At 37.1% G+C, this 19564-nt stretch overlaps 2 protein-coding genes across 2 annotated transcripts; one reads left to right on the plus strand and one right to left on the minus strand.

Moving 5' to 3' along the window:
* Window positions 1–11286: 11286 nt before the first annotated feature.
* Window positions 11287–15243, plus strand: LOC107821488 (putative beta-1,3-galactosyltransferase 2). The gene is made up of 11 exons (XM_016647923.2): window positions 11287–11705; window positions 11969–12065; window positions 12165–12229; window positions 12318–12529; window positions 12630–12693; window positions 13076–13148; window positions 13240–13360; window positions 13500–13587; window positions 13676–13801; window positions 13886–13995; window positions 14732–15243. The coding sequence occupies exons 1-11, from the start codon at window positions 11581–11583 to the stop codon at window positions 14863–14865; spliced, it is 1215 nt and encodes a 404-aa protein (XP_016503409.1). The 5' UTR covers window positions 11287–11580; the 3' UTR covers window positions 14866–15243.
* Window positions 15244–16364: 1121 nt separating this feature from the next.
* Window positions 16365–18325, minus strand: LOC142165268 (uncharacterized). The gene is made up of 5 exons (XM_075223860.1): window positions 18067–18325; window positions 17806–17948; window positions 17587–17698; window positions 17252–17409; window positions 16365–16862 (listed from the first exon to the last, which is right to left on the minus strand). Exons 1-5 carry the CDS (start codon window positions 18323–18325, stop codon window positions 16365–16367), a joined length of 1170 nt encoding a protein of 389 aa, XP_075079961.1.
* Window positions 18326–19564: the final 1239 nt, after the last annotated feature.

Consider the following 19564-nt stretch of genomic DNA (forward strand, 5'->3'; position numbering starts at 1 on the left):
AATACCTGTAACAACATCTGGAGACGACTCGAGATCCTGTCGTCCTACTAGAGCATAGGTTCGATTTTGAGCACCACTCGAACTCGGCACTGCACCTCTACCCCTACCACGACCTGTCGACTGCTGAAAACCCCGTGCTGGAGGTCGAACTGATGAGGAAGAACCAGACACAGATCCAGTCGGCTGAGCCATACCATCACCTCCTCTATTAGGACAATCCCGCATCATATGGCCAGGCTGCCCGCATGAATAGCATGCATCAGAACCTCGACGACACAGTCCAAAGTGGGTCTTGCCGCACTGATCACAATGTGGTGTTGGGGGTCTCATCTGACTAGTATCCCTGTGATGTTGCGAGCCAGATACCCGCGAACTCTGACCTGGACCAGAATAGGATCGATCATATCGAGGCCTCTAAAACTGTGGAGGAGCACTAGCTACAGGTGGCGTCGAACTCCTCGAAAATTGTGGCCTGATGCGGCCTCTGAAGTCATCAGAATACCCTGCAAATCTCGCCCTCTTATGTTGGCCCCTATCCTGCTCCCTAACTGCCCTCTGCTGGCGCTTACGATCCTCTAGGGTCTGGGCATAAGCTTGAATACGGGAAATATCCATGCCCTCCACCAAGGAGGCTATCGTACACTCATTTATCAGATGTGGTCCCAACCCATTCACGAACATATGCACCCGATCACTCATCTCGGCCACCATATGGGGAGCATACCTTGCCAAAGAATCAAACTGCATACTGTACTCTCGCACACTCATATTACCTTGTCTAAGGTTCAAGAACTTATCAACTCTAGCTCGTCGTATCTCAACTGGCAAGTAGTGACGAAGAAAGGCCTCAGAAAATTCCTTCCACACAGCTGGAGGAGGGTTCGGACCCCTGGATCTCTCCCAACTATCATACCAGAGAACCGCTAAATCCCGTAGCCAATAAGAAGCCAACTTTACTGCCTTTGTATCACTAACATGCATAACCCGAAGTGTACGATGAACCTGGTCAATAAAAGTCTGTGTGTCCTCCTTGGGGTCTGATCCGGTAAACACTTGAGGGTCTAAATTAATAAAATCACGAACTCTTGTACTAACTGGTTTCTCAGCAGCACCTGTATTCTGCCTCTGAGCCTGAGCAGCTACCAAGCTAGTCAATAACTGTAAAGCACTCTGCATATCCTGGTCTGGAGTGCCATACGGAGGAACTGGAGGCGCTGGGTGCCTTCTAATACCCTCTGGAGGAGATGGAGTAGATAAGGTATGAGAGGGCATCTCACTTTGAGCCTCACTTTGTCCTGCTCTGACTTGGGGCACCTGACTGGTACCCTCTCCCGCTGCTGTATCAAGCCGTCTACTAATCGTTTGCTTCCTAGTCGAAGGCATCACTGAAAAAAACAAGGTGAATATTAGAGACGAACACTTACGACTCAACTCTACGCACGATCTAGATTCAGGAAGAAGGTAACAACCCTAGATGTCATGTAGCCTCCTGATTATAAATGTGGCGCGCTACACATCCATAATCAAGACTCTACTAGACACGGCTCATAGACAACCCCTAGGACAGACTTGCTCTGATACCAAGTTTGTCACGACCCAAACTGAAGGGCCATGACTAGCACCCGACCACACTTGCCGAGCACCAACGTACATTTCATCTAACCTTCATTATTATCTTTTAAGGCTGACGAGATCAATATAAATGGTAGACCTAGATCATGGACAACCAGCAATAAAATATGACGGCATGAACATACATAGCAGGGGATGACCAGACAATCAAGAAACTACGTATAAGGTATGAGCTACCACGCTACTATGAAAGACTATACAACAAAAACTAGCCGACAAGGCATACCAAACTATACATGAGCCGACACCTATCTATTAGCCTCTAAAAGAACATAAGTGTTGCAACATAGCCGGAACAGGGCCCCGACATGCCCATAATGTCTATAACAAAAATTGCATACCAAGACCAAGGCAAGTCCGGAGAAGGGATCTCGCCAATCACCGCTGAACTGGACAGTCTACTGTGGTGGGGGAGCTGCACCTGCCTGTCTATCAGGACCTGCAGCACGACATGCAGCGTCCACAAATAAAAGGACGTCAGTATGAATAAAGTACTGAGTATGTAAGGCAAGGAACCATAAATACGATCAGTAATGTAAGCAAAGGATAGATAATATACAACCTGTAACATCTTAGTACCTCTGAGGGCTACTTACATGAAATGCATGATACATATGTATAAATACATAAACCTTTAAAGCATTCGCCTCTGTGGGCATCATCATCATCATATCGTACCCGGCCATAATAGGCTCGGTAGAATCGTACCCGGCCATGTGGAGCTCGGTAAAACCCAACTGATCAATGGTTGCACAATAGGTGCCGTACCCGGCCAACTATAGCGTGGCTCGGTAGAGTAAAATAGATACATATATATAATGCATGCTCGACTCATGGAATCACATTCTAAACCTTTCGGAGTGACGTAAGGTCGGTATCCTCTGTACACGTTATTAGGACTAACTCTTCACTATGAACCTTATAAGAATCAGGAAGTACCAATAACATTGATAACATAAGAATAAGAGAAGCAACATTAACATCAATCGTTCCATAAGAGGGAAAACAATGTAAGTACTGCTAGCTTCTAAGAGTAGAGTATCTTTGGAAGCTCGTTCATTACATTATGTACAATCGGAGTCGTGCAAAAGAAGGAAAGGGATAGCCTCACATACCTTGTATATACTGCCCCAATATCAAGCTATGCAATTGTCAAAACTCCTTAGTCTACAATAAGAGAAACGATACTATCGTTATCATTTAAGCGTCATAACTATTATGTATCGACCACAACCTATTTTACGATGAAACGAACAGCACCTCCCCTATATATATGACCTCACACCATTCAAAACAGTCACCAAACAGCCCAAACAACATCAATAATAAACATATTGAGCCTCCTAAAATAGTCCACACATAGCCTAATCACTCCATACATACGACGACCACCGTAGTCGTGTCAAACAACCTGGAAATGTTACGAATAACTATCAGCCCATAACCCTACATATATATGGTGTTTATCCACACCCTTCCTCCTCCAAAACTCCACAAGATAGTAGTAAAATACGCAGCCCAACAACAACGCAAAATAGTCCACAAAACAATAACATTACTACCAAGCCTTTCGATATATATCTCACAAGTTCTAGCTTCAATGGCTTAGCCGCAACTTGGATAATCTTAAATACATATAGAGTAAGAGGTTAATTACCTTTATACAGAAAGAACAACTCCAATTTGACCTTAAATTTCCATGAAATATCCCTCCAATGCTGCCACAACAACAAAAAAACGAAACTAGCGATCAATTAGTGTTTTTCGGCACTAGAATCACTTTAGAAGGCTTGAAATCACCTAGGATTGATATTAAGAACATGAGGGAGTATTTACAGAACATAAACCCTTTAAAACAACCTCCCACATGAGCTGAAACGATACAAAAATGAGCAACAACAAGAAGAACAAGAGACTTACTAGCGCCACGGAATTCCCGACACTTGATTTGTGTTGTTTGCCCTTTTTTGGGTCTTGAATCTTGAGAGAACCTTGAGAGGATGTTCCTAGGGTTCTAAGGTCTGAAAATAGTGAAAAGAAATGACTTAAAATGGGTTGGAGGCATCCTATATAGGTCCAAATATCTTAAACCGACTTAGTGGGCCCCATAGAGAGGTGCTTGGCGCGGTCTCGCGAAAACGCGAATATCTCTCTACTCCGAGATCGTATCGATGAATGGTTTAATGCGTTGGAAACTAGACTCATAGATCTTTAATTTGGTTGGTAGATAACCCCGTAATTCCTTGTAAATTATGAGAAAAGATTAGAAACATTTGACCTAATGTTTAAGTAAAATTATGAACCTAAGTTGCGACAACTTTTGTCGACTTTTGTTTCATAACTCGTTTGACTTCAAGATTTATGATACAGATATTATATGATTAAAATACCTTCATAAATGACCTCTTGAGTGTATTAAGCACCGCTAGATTACCTGAAAATTTGAGTTACAACATCCTTGATTCGTTTAACTTCTAATATTGGTTAATCACCCTTATACACTCTTGTATCACTTAAGACCAATAGGATAGACTTCTTATCATCTCAAAGATAATTCCTTCTTGGATTTATGTTAACTAATATATGGCATGAACTAACACATGTGGATATGGGTTGTAACATTATCAGCTGTGCATCTAGTGTTTCATGTGTCCATGCTTCGGAAGAATCACGGTGATCCATCCCACGTGTTAGATTTCAGCACTGTCGAGTTGGACAAGGACTTGTCCTATGAGGAGGAGCCGATAGCGATTCTAGACCGGCAGGTTCGTTAGTTGAGATCGAAGAGTTTCCCTTCTGTTCGTGTTTAGTGGAGAGGTCAGCCTGCTGAGGCATCGACTTGGGAGTCTGAGTCCGATATGCGGAGCCCTTATCCCCATCTTTTCCCCGACTCAGGTACTTCCTTCTTATGTCCGTTCGAGGACGAACAGTTGACTTAGAAGTGGAGAATGTGATGACCTGAAAGGTCATCACTTGTTTTAGAAACAAATTTTATGTTCCGAGGCCTTAAAACCTCCTTTTTACCTCACTTCGATTTGCGTGTGTGGTCTGGACGTATATCTGGAAAGCTTTTATGTGAAAATATGAGAAATAGAAATTTCTAGAGTTAAAGTTTGATTATGGTTGACTTTCGTCAATATTTTGAGCAAACGGACCCGGATCTATGTTCCGACGATCTCGAGAGCTCTGCAGTAAAATATGAGACTTGGGCGTATGCCCGGAAATGAATTCCGAGGTCCCAAGCCTTAGAAATCAATTTTTGAAAGAAATTATTTTGCTGAATTATATATGAAATTAAGAAAAAAATTAATGTTTGAAACCATTGGTATCAGACCCGTATTTTGGTCCGGAGCCCGGTACAAACTTGTTAAAGTATTTAAATGATAACTGTGAAATTTGGTGAAAAATGGAGTTTATTTGACGTGATTTGGACCTCCGGTTGAAGAGTTATGAACTTTAATTGTTCTTTATGAAAATGATGAGTTTTGAGATTTAATTCATAGTTTTATATGTTATTTTCATGATTTGATTGCACGAGTAAGTCCGTATGATGTTTTTGGGTTAGTATACATGTTTGGTTTGGAGCCCCGAGGGCTCGGATGAGTTTTGGATAGGCCTCGGAGTGAAATTTGGACTTAGGGAGTTGCATGTTTTTAGCTGGTATGTTGCAGGTCTGCAGGCTTTGCAAATGCGCGCCCGCAAATGCGAAAAAGACCTAGTCTGCCTTGGGGTCGCAAATGCGACGTAGTCATCGCAAAAGCGAGTTTGCAATTGCGAACATTAATCGCAAATGCGATGATAACAGTCTTCTGATTGCGAACCCTGGTCGCAATTGCGACATCTATAACCTGCAAATTCATAACTTAGCCGAAAATCTTTCATTTTTCAAACCCTTTCAAAACCAAAATATTCTTAGGCGATATTTCAAAGACAAGTGCTCTTCCAAATCAATTGTAAGTCATTTCTAACTTATTTTTAATAATCTTTAACATCTTTTCTCGTGATTTCAACTCAAATCAAAGGTTTTCATGGGGGAAATTGGGTGTTTTGGGTAGAACCTAGGTTTTTCAAATTTTGGGAATTTGGACCTCGATTTGAGGGGAATGGGTAATCGGGTTTTGGTTCGAACCTCGGGTTTTGACCATGTGGACCCGAGGGCAATTTTTGATTTTTTGGGAAAAACTTTAGAAAACCTATTTTCATGCATTGGAATTGATTCATTTAGCATTTATTGATATAGTTAAGTAACTTGTGGCTAGATACGAGCCAATTGGTGGTGGAATCAAGAGGTAAAGTGATAGTTGAGACTTGAATTGTGTTCGTGATCGAGGTAAGTGTTTGGTCTAACCTTAGCTTGAGAGATTAGGAGTTGTATCCTATTTGCTATGTATTATTTGTTGAGTACGATGTATAGGCATGGTGACAAGTATCTATACGTTGGTGTCAAGCATGCCCGTGAGTCTCATATTTTGATTATTATGACTCCGTTTGTATTGTTCATGCCTTTTGTGATGATTTCTATTGTTGAGCAAAGCTTGTGGAAGTAGTATTGGTAATTGAATACTGAAGAGTGTTGGCTCAAGTTGTAAAATGAATTGTGGAAGTAAAATTGATAATTGAACCTTATAGAGCATTGGCTCAAGTTGTGTAGTGAATTGTGAAGTAAATGTGAAAAAGAGAAGAGGATTATTATATTGTCTCCCTTGCCGAGATGGTGTTGCTGTTAATGCTATCTCCATTTCCGGGATGTTGATGTTCTTGATATTGTTCCCTTGCCGTATATGATTGTTGTACTATTGTTCCCTTGCCGGGATTTTATTATGATTTCATTTATTTCCTTGCCCTCATTTCTTGTGATTATTGATTGGGTGAGGAAGAGTGTTAAAGCACGAAGGGTGATGCCGTGCATTATTTTGGTGAGAGAGTGTTAAAGCACGAAGGGTGATGCCGTGTATGATTTTTGTGAGGAAGAGTATAAAAGCACGATCGGTGATGCTGTGCCGCACGATGTACAAATGTCGTGCCGATTATATTGATTCTTATAGTGAGGACGAGAGTACAAGCACGAAGGGTGATGCATACCGTGCACTTGTTTGATTTCTGATTCTTGTGATAATCGAGTTATGGTGTTCCTTGTATTTACCTGTTGTCCTTCTATTATCATTTGATGTTTCCCCCTCCCATTCTTAACTGTACACTCCTGCTTTTATTTTTTCGCTGTATGTGATTTAACTGCACATGTTTATTTGGTAGTCTGGTCCTAGCCTCGTCACTACTTAGCCGAGGTTAGGTTAGGCACTTACTAGCACATGGGGTCGGTTGTGCTGATACTACACTCTGTACTGTGTGCAGATCCCAGTGCAACAGCTTTTGGACCTTAGCTTTGCTGCCTTCAGTCCATTCAGAGATCCAAGGTAGTCCTGTAGGCGTCCGCAGGCCCTGGCGTTTCCCTCTATCCTTTCATCCTGTTTCATTTACGTATTTTAGAAACAGTGTTGTATTTATTTTTCGGACCTTGTTTGTAGTATTCCTAGACCGTTTGTGAAGTTGTGACACCAGTTTTGAGTAGTATTTGTTTAAGAAATTGTATTGAAAATATTTAAATGATTTTATTTGTTTCTTCCGCTTGTTTAAATTCCGTTGTTATAAACTGTTGGTTCCTAATTGATTAAGGATTAAAAATGGGAAAAAGGTAAATTGTTCAAACGGTTGGCTTGCCTAGCTTTCACTAGTAGGCGCCATCACGACTCCCGAGGGTGGGGAAACACGGGTCGTGACAGGTATCAAAGCACAATAAATAACTTGTCAATTACTTATGACGATCTCAAATCAAATGAAACTTTTACATCACATTCTTCAAGAGAATATCCTATTGACAGTTTATTGTAATTCTAACCTTTAGGAATTATCCAGTGAGTCGGTTCAATGATCATATCTCTATCTACATCTTCTATCCATGTGATTCAGTTTATGAGATCAACTCATCTTTATCCCATAAAGACAATCACATAAATATTGATCTAACCGGATTACTAATGTCCAAATTAATAATCCTACGATCAAGAATAAATTTAGATTAAATTATAAGAAAATTCACTCTCATTATCACGATCTCCATCACAATGTCAAGTCACAAAATTTAATCAAGGACCTTATCAAATTAATCAAGCAATTAATAACAATGATAACAGAATATCAAATGCCATATATATATATATTGTATATCAAATAACGTTCACAAAAATATGTTCAAATCATCAAATATGAAACTGGATCTAGGACATATCTATTATATCCCTAACAAATGGGTCAAAATGTCTATTTTGTGAGAGCTTCGCCTTTATATTTTTATTGTTATTATGATCTTGTTTTCTCAACTATCAGTTTCTTCTATTGATGCTATATCTCCAATTCTTGCTTTTACGTTTGGAATAAGAAATTGTATGTATTTTCTTTTGGTTAAAAGATTTCTACGACATAATTTATTTGTTTATTTATATATATGTTATACTAAAAACAAATAAGGCCAGTTTTGCGAAAGGATAGTTAGTTTTGTTTCAGAGCGTATTTATCAATTACGAACTTTATTCCGGAGAAATTAAGGCTCCGTTTGGCCATGAGTTTTGCCAAAATAAATTTGAAATTTATTTTCAAAACTCATGTTTGGCCATAAATTTTGCTCACATTTTGGCAAAATTCCAAATTCCAAAATCACCCCAATTGCTGATTTTGGGCCAAAATTCCAAAACTTGGGAATTATATACATGTTTTTCCAAGCTAAAGTTGGGAACTATGTTTTGAAAACTGTATGTCCGAACACATTTTCATCTCCAAACCAAACTTCACCAAATCAGATTTTTCGAAACAAATTTGAAATCTATGGCCAAATGCTAGCTGAGTATCAAAAGTATTATTTGCATTTTAATACATAAATTTACGAAATTAACTTGATATTCATACATTAAATAGCAAATCCCCGAAAAATGAGCGTGTGGATTGCAGTAAATTCTAAAAATCAAGTTACTCGTGTCAAATATTCTTTTGTTGAATAAAACAGCATATTGATGTCAAGCTTTCCATTTGTATAAACTATTTCGTGTAAGTAAATTATGTAATGGGTTGATTTCTTCTGTCGTTTCACAAATTAATTATTAGAGTCATTTCTAATTTGTACTTTCTTTGTAGTATCTTGTGATTTCTGTGCTGAACTCACAAATAAATTAAAGTTGTTTGTGGCATCTCCACGCGGATACCAAAATGATGTGCCTAAAGTTATGATTTTTCCATTTTCTTCTCTTTTCTTTTTTTGGTAGAGATTTTCTTTGCTTTGAGTTTCATATTTGGTGGCCAATCATATTCGACCAGATTGTAAATTTGCAGGAAGGTGGTGATAACCTAACCACTTTGGACATGGTGGCCCCCACCCACATGAAATACCAACATAAAAAAAATATACTATAAAATAGCAAATGTTTTCAAGGTGTATTTAGATGGGGTTGAGGTTTATAAAGCCAACCTAATTAAGCCAAGAAACATCACTTTCATATTCCCACATGATATTGTTGAAATGTTATACCAATCATATTGCTATTATATCTATCCCCATGTATTTTATTTCAAAATTTTCTAATGCAATTATTGATATCTAATTAAAGGAATGCACTTTTTTATTTTGAGGAGAAAAGGACCGAAAAGAAGTAATGAGAACTCTACAACATTTTTAAAGCTTGAACCACTAGAGAGAACTTTTCTCTTTGATATCTCCAAAAGGTTATAATGTTAGGTAAGATAAAACTTTCACATGTTTCATTATAACATTCAAAATTTTAACTCTTATGATGATAATATTTTAGCAGGTAAATCAATTTCGCAAGGAGAACTACTGTTTGCTATAAGTAAAGGACTTTATTTTTTAAAAGGGCTAGTTAATTTCCTTTATCTTTATATTTTTACTGATTTACTCATAAAGATCATGAACGGCCTCTTTAGGCCAATTTCATTAATTTCTGTTAAGACATATTCGAAAAAGAAAGGCGCGCTTTAGAGCAGGTTGTTTAGGTTCTTAGTAACGATACTGCTTTGTAAAATAGAATTCACCTTTTAAAAAAAAAATTCAAATGAAAATGGTATTTGAAAATTAGAGTTGTGTAAGGATATGAATATAATTTTAGGTTGTTTTTGAAGTTTTGTGAGTGATCTGAGTGAAATATTTTAAAAAATAATTTTTTTGGAGCTTTTCAAATTTCCGCAAAAATTCAAAATTCTTTTTTAAGTGAAAATTAAAAATTTTATGGGCGAAATACTGATTTCGGAAAAAAGTAAAAAAAAAATCATAAAAATATGAAAAAATTCTTATGTCCAACGGGCTCTCAGTAACGATACTGCTTTGTAAAATAGAATTCACCTTTTGACTGGATCTTTGATTAAAGTACGACAGCTCTTTGGAAAATTCAAGAAGCATAAAGTGTTAAGTCGCTTTTAATACAGTACATAATATACGTAAAGTGTAATTTATACTATATGGGTTATGAGGTATAAACAGATATAGTGTTGGTAAAAAATTAATATCACCTTAATACTTTGTTTGGTTAGCAAATTTGGTATAAGTTATCCCGGGATTAAAATTAGTACCGGGATAATTTATATCTTATAGGGGTAGGGTAATTAATGACGGTATAACTTATACCTTCTTCTTAGAAATTATGCAATTGTCATTTTTAATACAACATATCAAATCATGGATAAAAAATAATACCAGAATAACTAATCCCAACATAATTTATCCTAGCTTAACTTATCCCAGCATAAGCTGTATTGTAACCAAACGACCCCATAATTACATTATTTACTCGTTATAGTAGGTAATTTATAATACTTTTAAGATTATAAATGATATATTTTTAAAATAATTAATTTTAAATTTCTTTATATAATCCTGTATATAACTAAACTCTGTTGTCACTATATGAGTAGCTAATTTGAATTATGAACACCGTTTGATGTTTACTCCATTAATCTCAAATTATTAGTCTTTAATTTCTAAAAGTAGTTATCCTAAAGTATTTGTCATTTTAAAAATTCATGACATAGTCGATTATTTATTTATTATATCCTTATAATAATTATTCTTGAAAATGAAGATGACACATATAAAATAAATAAAGATCATATCTTAAGACATAAATAAGAATAAAATAATTAAAAATTCCTCATAATTAAGGTTTTCTTTTATATTACTCCCTCTAGTCCACAATAAGTGATTTTTTCGTCTTTTTTTGTGGTACAAAATAAGTGATTTTTTCAGATTTTAAGAATGAATTAATTATTTTTTTCCTACATTGCCCTTAGAGTAAATAGTATTGGAGATGTGTTGGGAGTGTTTATGTGAAGAAATAGTAAAAATTAATATTGTCAATTTTATTCTTAATTAATATTAAAAGGTAGATTTGTTAATCTAGGTGAAAACAATAAAAAAATCACTTATTTTGAAGCGGGAAGTAATTTATTACATGATTTTTATCTATAAAATTCATGTACTTTTGAGCTGACCCAAGTACCAACAAAGTTACGGTTACTTCTACAGTTCTAACATTTACTATTACCAGCTATCCCACCGACAATTTCATAATCTCATGACAAAAGAGAGAAATAGGTGTCCACGACTAAAAGCATAAGAATAAAAAAAAAAGTGAACAGATGTAGTTTTGAACAAAGTGCTTTGTGTAAGTCTTGTGTTCCTCAAATTCCACATATACTACCAATACTTTCTTCTTCTACTTCACCGCCCTGCAACTTCTCCCATGTGATAACAGAATCCCCTTTACAGTAAAAGGAAGCTTTTTAACAAATCTTGAATTTTGCTTACTGTTTTGGGTTCTATTTTTAGACAGAGTTGACTTGGGAACTGCAATGGGTATTGCTTGAATTAGCCATTTAATTGGTTAAGAAATGAAGAACACTACGAATTGGAAAAGCAGAGGAGCTGAATCAGCTGTTAAAGGTGTTTTTTCACCCAAATTGACCATTCTTCTATGTATTGGATGCTTCTGTGTAGGAATGCTCTTCACTGACAGGTTCATTATTTTGATCTTTCTTTCAACTTCGTGTTCAATGAGAATTTTTCTGATTTTTAATTGGATTATGAAAAGTTTGGATCTTTACTCAAGAATTTGTCTTTACATCTAAGCTTTAAATAGATTGTTATTTTATGAATTTTTTTGGGTCTGGTGAATTTCATTTATGTAATTTAGGAATCTAATGGAGCCATTTATGCAAATATTGGGCCATTTGCAACTTTGTTCTATTTTTTCATTAATCAAAGTATTTTGGTTTATAGGATGTGGACAGTGCCAGAAGCTAAAGGGATATCAAGGACAAGACAGATTGATGATCAAAAGCTAGGGGTAATCTCTGAGGACTGTGATCCTACATCTGTGAGTATTAAATTAAGAAAGTTTAGCTGCAATTTAAGGAATTAATTTGTTAGTCATTTGAAAGTAATGGCTTTTGGTTTTCTTGTTAATTTTTAACAGAAGGATGTGAAAAGTGAAACCAAGGATATTTTAGGGGAAGTTTCGAAAACACATCATGCTATACAGTATGTTTCTCATGCTTTTGACTTGTAGATTTGATGAATTTGATTCCTTGTTTTCCTTTTTCTCAAGTATTTGGAAATAAAAATACAGAACACTGGATAAAACAATTTCAAATTTGGAGATGGAACTAGCTGCAGCAAGGTCTTTGCAAGATTCTATACTGAGTGGCTCTCCCATAACCGAAGACGTGAAGATCCCCGAATTGACCAAGAAGAGAAAATATCTCATGGTCATAGGGATAAACACTGCCTTTAACAGCCGAAAGAGAAGAGACTCAGTTCGTACTACCTGGATGCCACAAGGTCTTTTAGCTTCATTATTTGTGTGTTCTGAGTTACTCGTGGGGATTCTCTAAGGTTGGGATACGTACTAAGCATTTTGATTCTTGATTACGGAAAACAGGTGACAAGAGAAAGAAGCTGGAGGAAGAAAAGGGGATTGTAATTCGTTTTGTGATTGGTCACAGGTGAGTAATACAACTAATGGTCAATATTCTCAAACATGTTGTGGTTTCTAGCCTTCTTGATATTGTTGTTAGCTCTTGCTTAATTTCGGTTTGGTGTTTTCTGTAAATTGAGGACCAACTGTTTCAAATAATTCTTTGAAAATTTACCTCAAAGGGTATCTTAAATCATGTATTGTGGATGGCCAAAACAAATATTTCATTCGTATTTTCACAATTTCGTCTAATATAGTTAAAGACTCAGTACTTAAAAAGATATTTCAAAATGGGAGTAGCTGATAGTTTATATTTCTCCTACTAACGGAGAGGTTTTTGTTTGGATATTTATTTACTTGTATTTTAATTTTCTTGTAATCTTATACTCATCTAATTATCTGTTATCCAGTGCAACATCAGGTGGCATTCTTGATAGAGCAATTGAAGCAGAAGACAAGAAGCATGGAGATTTCTTGAGGCTGGTAATATTAGTGTTTTTTGGTCTATTCTTATATCAGGTCCCACCTGTCCAAAACTATCTAACTATCGGACATGCCATTGTCACTTTCATAGGAACATGTTGAGGGATATCTTGAACTATCTGCCAAGACAAAGACCTATTTTACTACTGCTGTAGCTCTGTGGGATGCAGATTTCTATGTTAAAGTTGATGATGATGTACATGTAAATATAGGTAAGACCATTGACCATTATGCCTTATTGTTTCTGCGTCGTAGATGGTTCTTAAAAAACTATGCTTGTATTACTACAACAAGTGCACTGCTATACTTAATCTATCACTCATGTGACAACATGCATATTTAAAACTTCAGGTGCACTCGGAGCAACTCTAGCTAGGCATCGTTCAAAACCCAGGGTGTATATTGGTTGCATGAAATCAGGTCCCGTCCTTGCTCAGAAGTAAGCAGAGGAATTTATTTTTGACTGTAAATGAGTCTTAGATAGATTTCCTTGACTCATCTCTATTTTGCCCCTCCTCCATTTGCAGGGGAGTGAGATATCATGAGCCTGAGCATTGGAAATTTGGTGAGGATGGAAACAGATATTTTCGACATGCAACAGGGCAGCTATATGCGATTTCAAAAGATTTAGCCACTTATATATCTATAAATCAGTAAGTGTTTGCCTTTTCTGATATACTTGGACTTTAGCGTGTTCTTTCGCATCACTTGCTGATCGGGATTTCCAATTGTCCTAGGCATGTTCTACACAAGTATGTTAATGAGGACGTCTCACTAGGGTCATGGCTCATTGGGTTGGACGTGGAACACATAGATGATAGAAGATTGTGTTGTGGAACTCCACCTGGTAACAATTCATTGATTCCCTGAAGTTTGATCACTGTATCTGCATTGAACATTTTGTTTTTGTCAGTTCCATTTTCATTTATCTATCTTTTATTATTTTTCCATTCAAATAAGTAATGAATGATAGGGTTAATGATTATTGTTAATTTGGAAAAGTTGTTAAGATCCGCCTACAAGATCAAACATTTAAAATTCTCCAAGTACACTATGAGAATTCCCAATGGGTAATTGAAATGGCTTTCCTATCGGCCTCTTTTCCTCACCTTTTTCCTCATGACTGCTCTGTAATTGTACACACAGCACCGTTCTAGTAGTGTAACTTTTTTCTTCCACATAGCTGCCTTGGACCTTTACGCACGTAGCGCCAGTCTGTTACTTCGTTCTTTCTTCCTCATTGTTGCCTCATGATAGGAAAATTTGTGCATTTATTCTATCTAGTTCACTTGGTTGAGAAAAGTTCTGGAAAATTCTTGAATTGCCTTTTCCATACCCCCACCCCCCTTATGCAGTTTAGTTATCATGTTGAGTCCGAGAAATTCACTTATCTTCGTACATTAGATAACTTGAATGTAGGAAATTGGATATCACATTTATTTAGGCCTTAAAGAAGGACCGCTAGTTACAACTACAGCTATTCATACAGGGTGTTTTGTCCTTACTGCGGAAGAAGTTTGATTTTATTGATCACTAAAATATCCGAGATGATTAATTTGATTTTGTTATCTTAATTTTGCCAGATTGTGAGTGGAAAGCTCAAGCAGGCAACATTTGTGTTGCTTCCTTTGATTGGAGCTGCAGCGGGATATGCAGGTCTGTTGATAGGATTAAGGAGGTTCATCGACGGTGTGGGGAAGGTGAGAATGCTTTGTGAAATGCAGTCTTTTGACAAAAATGCAGTATTTCTCCAATCTCTGGAGTCGTCTCCAAAAAGATTGTACCAACAATCAAAAGAACCTGATGAATCCAAGAATTGTGGAAACATCAGGCTAATAGGATATGAACTGTATGTGCTTATGTACATGTCAGTGGGAGAGGGGAGAGAGGTTGCCACTTTATCTGCTCCAATTCTTATTAGGCTAAGGAGGGATACTATTGTAGGAACCAACATGTGAAGCAAAACAACCATTCTTTTTTAGATGCTTAGAATACGATTTGTTAGTCTCAACTCTCGTGAGAGGAAACTAATAAGGTGTATGCTTCAGCAAGCCCTTGCTGCTCTTATGAAGTATTGAAATTTTCCTTTTAGTCAGATACTTGCCTTTTCAGACTCCACTCGTGCCCAGTGGGATTACACTTACTCCGGAGGAGTAGAGAGGCCGTTTCCGGTAGACCCTTGGCACAAGCTTGCTGCTCTTATGAAGTATTGAAATTTTCCTTTTAATCAGACACTTGCCTTTTCAGGGTAGGGCGTACGTTCCACCCTCCCCAGACCCCATTCGTAGGATTATACTGAGCATTTTTTTGTTCTTTTAATCAAATACTTATCTCGTGCTCATAATACATCATTATGAATCATGTCCAGCCAGTTACTTTATTTCCTCCATTTATCTTCTATGAGTCATTGCAACAATATTTGTGAAGCCTATGAACCATTAGACGAATTTGATTGGAGCATTGTCGGTGAGGATCCATATTACTGCAATTAAAGCTAAATCTGAAGGCTTTTTTTTTTTTTTTTAATTATTCGAGAGCAAATCCACATGAACATTTCCATCACATTTTGATAATGTGCGTAGTTGGGATTTGACCACATCAGGTTATTAACAGAACACTCTTTCATAGCATGTGACTTGGTATAAGAAAAGAAAAAGAAAAATTTAGCTATGTGAACATAGATTTGATTGAAACTTGAAAAAAGAATAATTGAAACAGTGTTAAAAAATAATTTTTTTGAAGTTGAAGTTGTGTTTGAATTTGACGTTTACTTGAGAAAATATTGAAGTTTTGTGAGTGGAAAAAAAATTTTGCACTCAAAAAATTGGTTTGCCAGTTTTTAGAATTTGAAAAAAAGAATCAAAAAATTTTCAACACCGATCAAATTATTATTATTTTTTTGAAAAAAAACATGCAAGCTCGGGTATTATTCATATCGGAAATGAGTACATCATGAATCAAAGATGGAGGATGCACAATCCATTCCATCACATCAGACATGGAACTCGCGGCCCTTGCTAACATATTGGCACACTGGTTCGCCGATCTTTTAAGAAAAGATAAAGAAATAGATGTAAAGTCGCACATGATTACCTTACAATCTTGCACAATAACATCGGAATAAGAGTTGCCAGTATCGGATCTTTCCAAAGCTTGCTTGGCCAAAAGACAATCCATCTCAATAGTAATAGGGGATTTGTGATGCTGCATTTTCAACTAACTCAAGGCTTCACGAACTGTTAGAATTTCAGCCATTACTGCATCATGTAAAGCTTCCAATGGAGTACTAAATCCTCGAACAAAATTTCCAGGAGTGTCGCGAATCAACATACCAGCCCATGCCCTTCCAGAGTTAACATCATAGGAAGCTTCAATGTTGCATTTCAGCGTATTATCATCAGATCGCGTTGAAATCCACTCTTTCCAGAAACGACGGGCTCTAAGAATGACAATCTTTGGCCGTATAATTTTACCATTCCAAGCCAAATTGTTGCGGGCATTCCAGATCTCCCATAGAAGCACGATAGCCTCCTGCAATTTTTTACTCGTGACTGGTACTAGTGCCGTGAACCATTCCATGAACGAGGTTCCCACTGGCCGCCACCCCATAGAAGATTTAAGCCATACTAGTTTTGCCGCATTGCACATAACTAAAATATGCATGATAGATTCAGCATATTGAAGGCATGCTGGACAACTATTGCTTTCAAGAACCTTTTTAGAGAAAACTTTTCACCAGTTGGTAAAGCTCCTTTCAACGCCCCTAAGCAAAATTTAAAACCTTTGGTGGCATTTTTAAAGTCCATAGTTTCTTCCAGGTGATACCATCTGAACCAGGAAGATTATTATTTTGTAGCACCAAGTAGCCACTCTTAATAGTATAGTTTCCTTTTCTATCTAACCTCCATATCCAAATATCATCATGGAGATTTAATCTCAGAGGAATGCGTTTGATACAATTTATCTCCTCGGCGGTAAAGAGGGTTCCTGAAGGAGATATTTTGCCACACAGAGAGAATGCTAGATAAACCTAGGATTCGATCCCTCGCCCGCCTAAGAAAGTTAGAGTTGTGAAAATATTTAGCCTTGAGGACGCGGCTTACAAGAGCACATGGCCTTGTCAAAATTGTCCAGCCTGTTTTGGCCAGTAGCGCCGTATTGGTATGTTGAAGTCTCTGAAATCCCATACCACCCTCACTTCTCTGTTTACTAAAGGCACTCCCATGAAATCCTTTAAATTCTAGATCCCTCACTACTTCCACTGCGCCACAGAAATTCATTCATAGCACATTCAATAGTAAGGCATGTATCAATAGGCAATGCAAAGAGAGACATTAGATAGTTCAAAATTGTCTGTACAACTGTTTTAGTAAAATTTCCTTTTCTGCTCTTGACAGTATTGCTCGTTTCCAACTTTAAAGTTTTGAACGCACTTTACCCACAATATAATTGAAGATCTCTTTCTTACTACGACCCACAATAGCTGGAAGCCCAAGATATTGACCAGGTTGATCAACTTTCCTTACATTAAGAATTGAAGCAACTGAATTCTTTATTACATCAGTAGTATTTCCACTAAAAGAGATCTCTCATTTATGAAAATTAACCTGCTGGCCCGATGCTTGCTGATAAAGCATAAGGCAATTCTTAATAGTACTTGTTTCATTGTCCACTGCCTTGAAGAAAAATGGTGCATCATTACAAAGAAGAGATGAGAAACATGAGGGGCATGCGGTGCAATCTTCACATCATGCAGAGTACCACTTTGTGCATAAAACCTCAAAAGTGCTGAGAGACCTTCTGCCACAATGATAAATAAGTAAGGTGATAAAGGATCAAGGCGACGAAGGCCTCGTGATGGAATAATATTACCAAAATCCCTGCTAGCATGAGATATTCGGTAGGACACGGTGCTAACCATCCTCATAACCTTCAAAACACAGTCCACAGAGCTTGAGCATAATGTTTTTCAAATAGTCCCATTCCACTCTATCATAGGCTTTGCTCATGTCGGTTTTTAAAGCAACAAAACCTGTCTTTCCTTGTGTTTTCCGTTTCAAGTAGTGATTTATCTCAAAAGAAATCATGGCATTATCAAGAATTAACTGTCCAGGAATAAAAGCGTTTTGAGCCTCAGAGATAATAACGTTTAAACAGTGCTTCATTCGATTTGCCATCATTTTACAAGTAATGCGATCAATGACATTACAGAAAGATATAAGTCATAGATCAGAAATTGCTTCAGGTTGTTTCTTCTTTGGAATTAAGACTATCTTCGTGTTATTATGGTCGAGCATGTTACTATTTTCATTAACACACCTTAAAATAGCATCAGAGACATCCTTACCCACCATCGACCAAAATCAAGAACTATATGCACACCTCCTTGTTCAGAGGTGAATAAAGCATAAAAAAATTGGTGATCACATCTTGTAGACTATTATCCCATCCACACCACTGTCCCGTATTATCTTTCAATTGTGTGAAAGTATTTTTCTTTTGCCGATTTGAGGCCATAACATGAAAGAATTTTGTGTTGTTGTCACCCTCTCAACTAGTGTTGTTTAGCTCTCTGCTTCCAGTACATATTTTTTTTGTTCAAGGGCTTGTAAATACGCCGCTTTAGCTGCATCAAACAGTTGCATATGATACGGGTGTGCATTGTTTTTATATTTTGTCATCTGAGCCTTGGCTTGTTTAAACTTGACATTAAATTGTTGTCTTTTGTTCTTTCCCCCATTACAGGAAATAGGCACCACAACTCTTTATCATCTCGTGTATAGACAGACCTTTTCTTTGTTCCCACGCAGTTTGGACTGCTTGCTTAATATCTATCCCTTTCATCCAAGAGTTCTCTAACCGAAAAGGTCGGCATAACAAATAACTTTCACACCTAAATTTATAAAGATGGCTGCATGATCTAAAGAAGCCGATTCAATGTGAAACACTTTGGCTTCTAAAAAATAATATTTCCAAGCTCTTGTCACCATAGCACGGTCAAGTCTCTCTCGAACCCAGTTTCAAGTATTTCTACATTGTTCAAGTAAAGCAGTTTCCATAGTAAACCCGATCAAAAAGGTTACAAAAGTGTGCCGCCTCCCTGAAACCATTTATTCTCCACTCTGGCTGTTTAATTCGATCAAATTTATCCCCGTAGTCAAGCATATCGTTAAAATTACCACCAATACACCATGGGAAATTTGATTTGTCTTTTAGTGATTTTAATAAATTCCATGATGCACGCCTTTGATGTGTTCCTGGATGAACATAAAATCCTGTAAACTAAAGCGTAGTAACATCTGGTACATGTACTTCTACATTAATGAGCTGCTTGTGGTAGCTAATAAGAGAGTAGAGTTCTTTTCCTTCCAGTGAAGCGCTAGGCCTCCACTAAAACCTTCTGGGTCAACAAAAAA

The sequence above is a fragment of the Nicotiana tabacum genome, chromosome 10 (assembly GCF_000715075.1).
Source record: "Nicotiana tabacum cultivar K326 chromosome 10, ASM71507v2, whole genome shotgun sequence".
Lineage (NCBI taxonomy): Eukaryota > Viridiplantae > Streptophyta > Magnoliopsida > Solanales > Solanaceae > Nicotiana > Nicotiana tabacum.

Bases quoted from the DNA above. Each gene is read 5' to 3' on its own strand.
- LOC107821488 (XM_016647923.2), top strand. From the start codon at position 11,581: ATGAAGAACACTACGAATTGGAAAAGCAGAGGAGCTGAATCAGCTGTT. The intron at 12,694-13,075 runs GTGAGTAATACA...TCTGTTATCCAG, and splicing joins CGTTTTGTGATTGGTCACAG to TGCAACATCAGGTGGCATTC. The intron at 13,149-13,239 runs GTAATATTAGTG...TCACTTTCATAG, and splicing joins ATGGAGATTTCTTGAGGCTG to GAACATGTTGAGGGATATCT.
- LOC142165268 (XM_075223860.1), bottom strand. From the start codon at position 18,325: ATGGCAAATCGAATGAAGCACTGTTTAAACGTTATTATCTCTGAGGCT. The intron at 17,949-18,066 runs GTTAGCACCGTG...TCATTGTGGCAG, and splicing joins TTTTGAAGGTTATGAGGATG to AAGGTCTCTCAGCACTTTTG. The intron at 17,699-17,805 runs GTACTATTAAGA...GATGTAATAAAG, and splicing joins GGCAGTGGACAATGAAACAA to AATTCAGTTGCTTCAATTCT.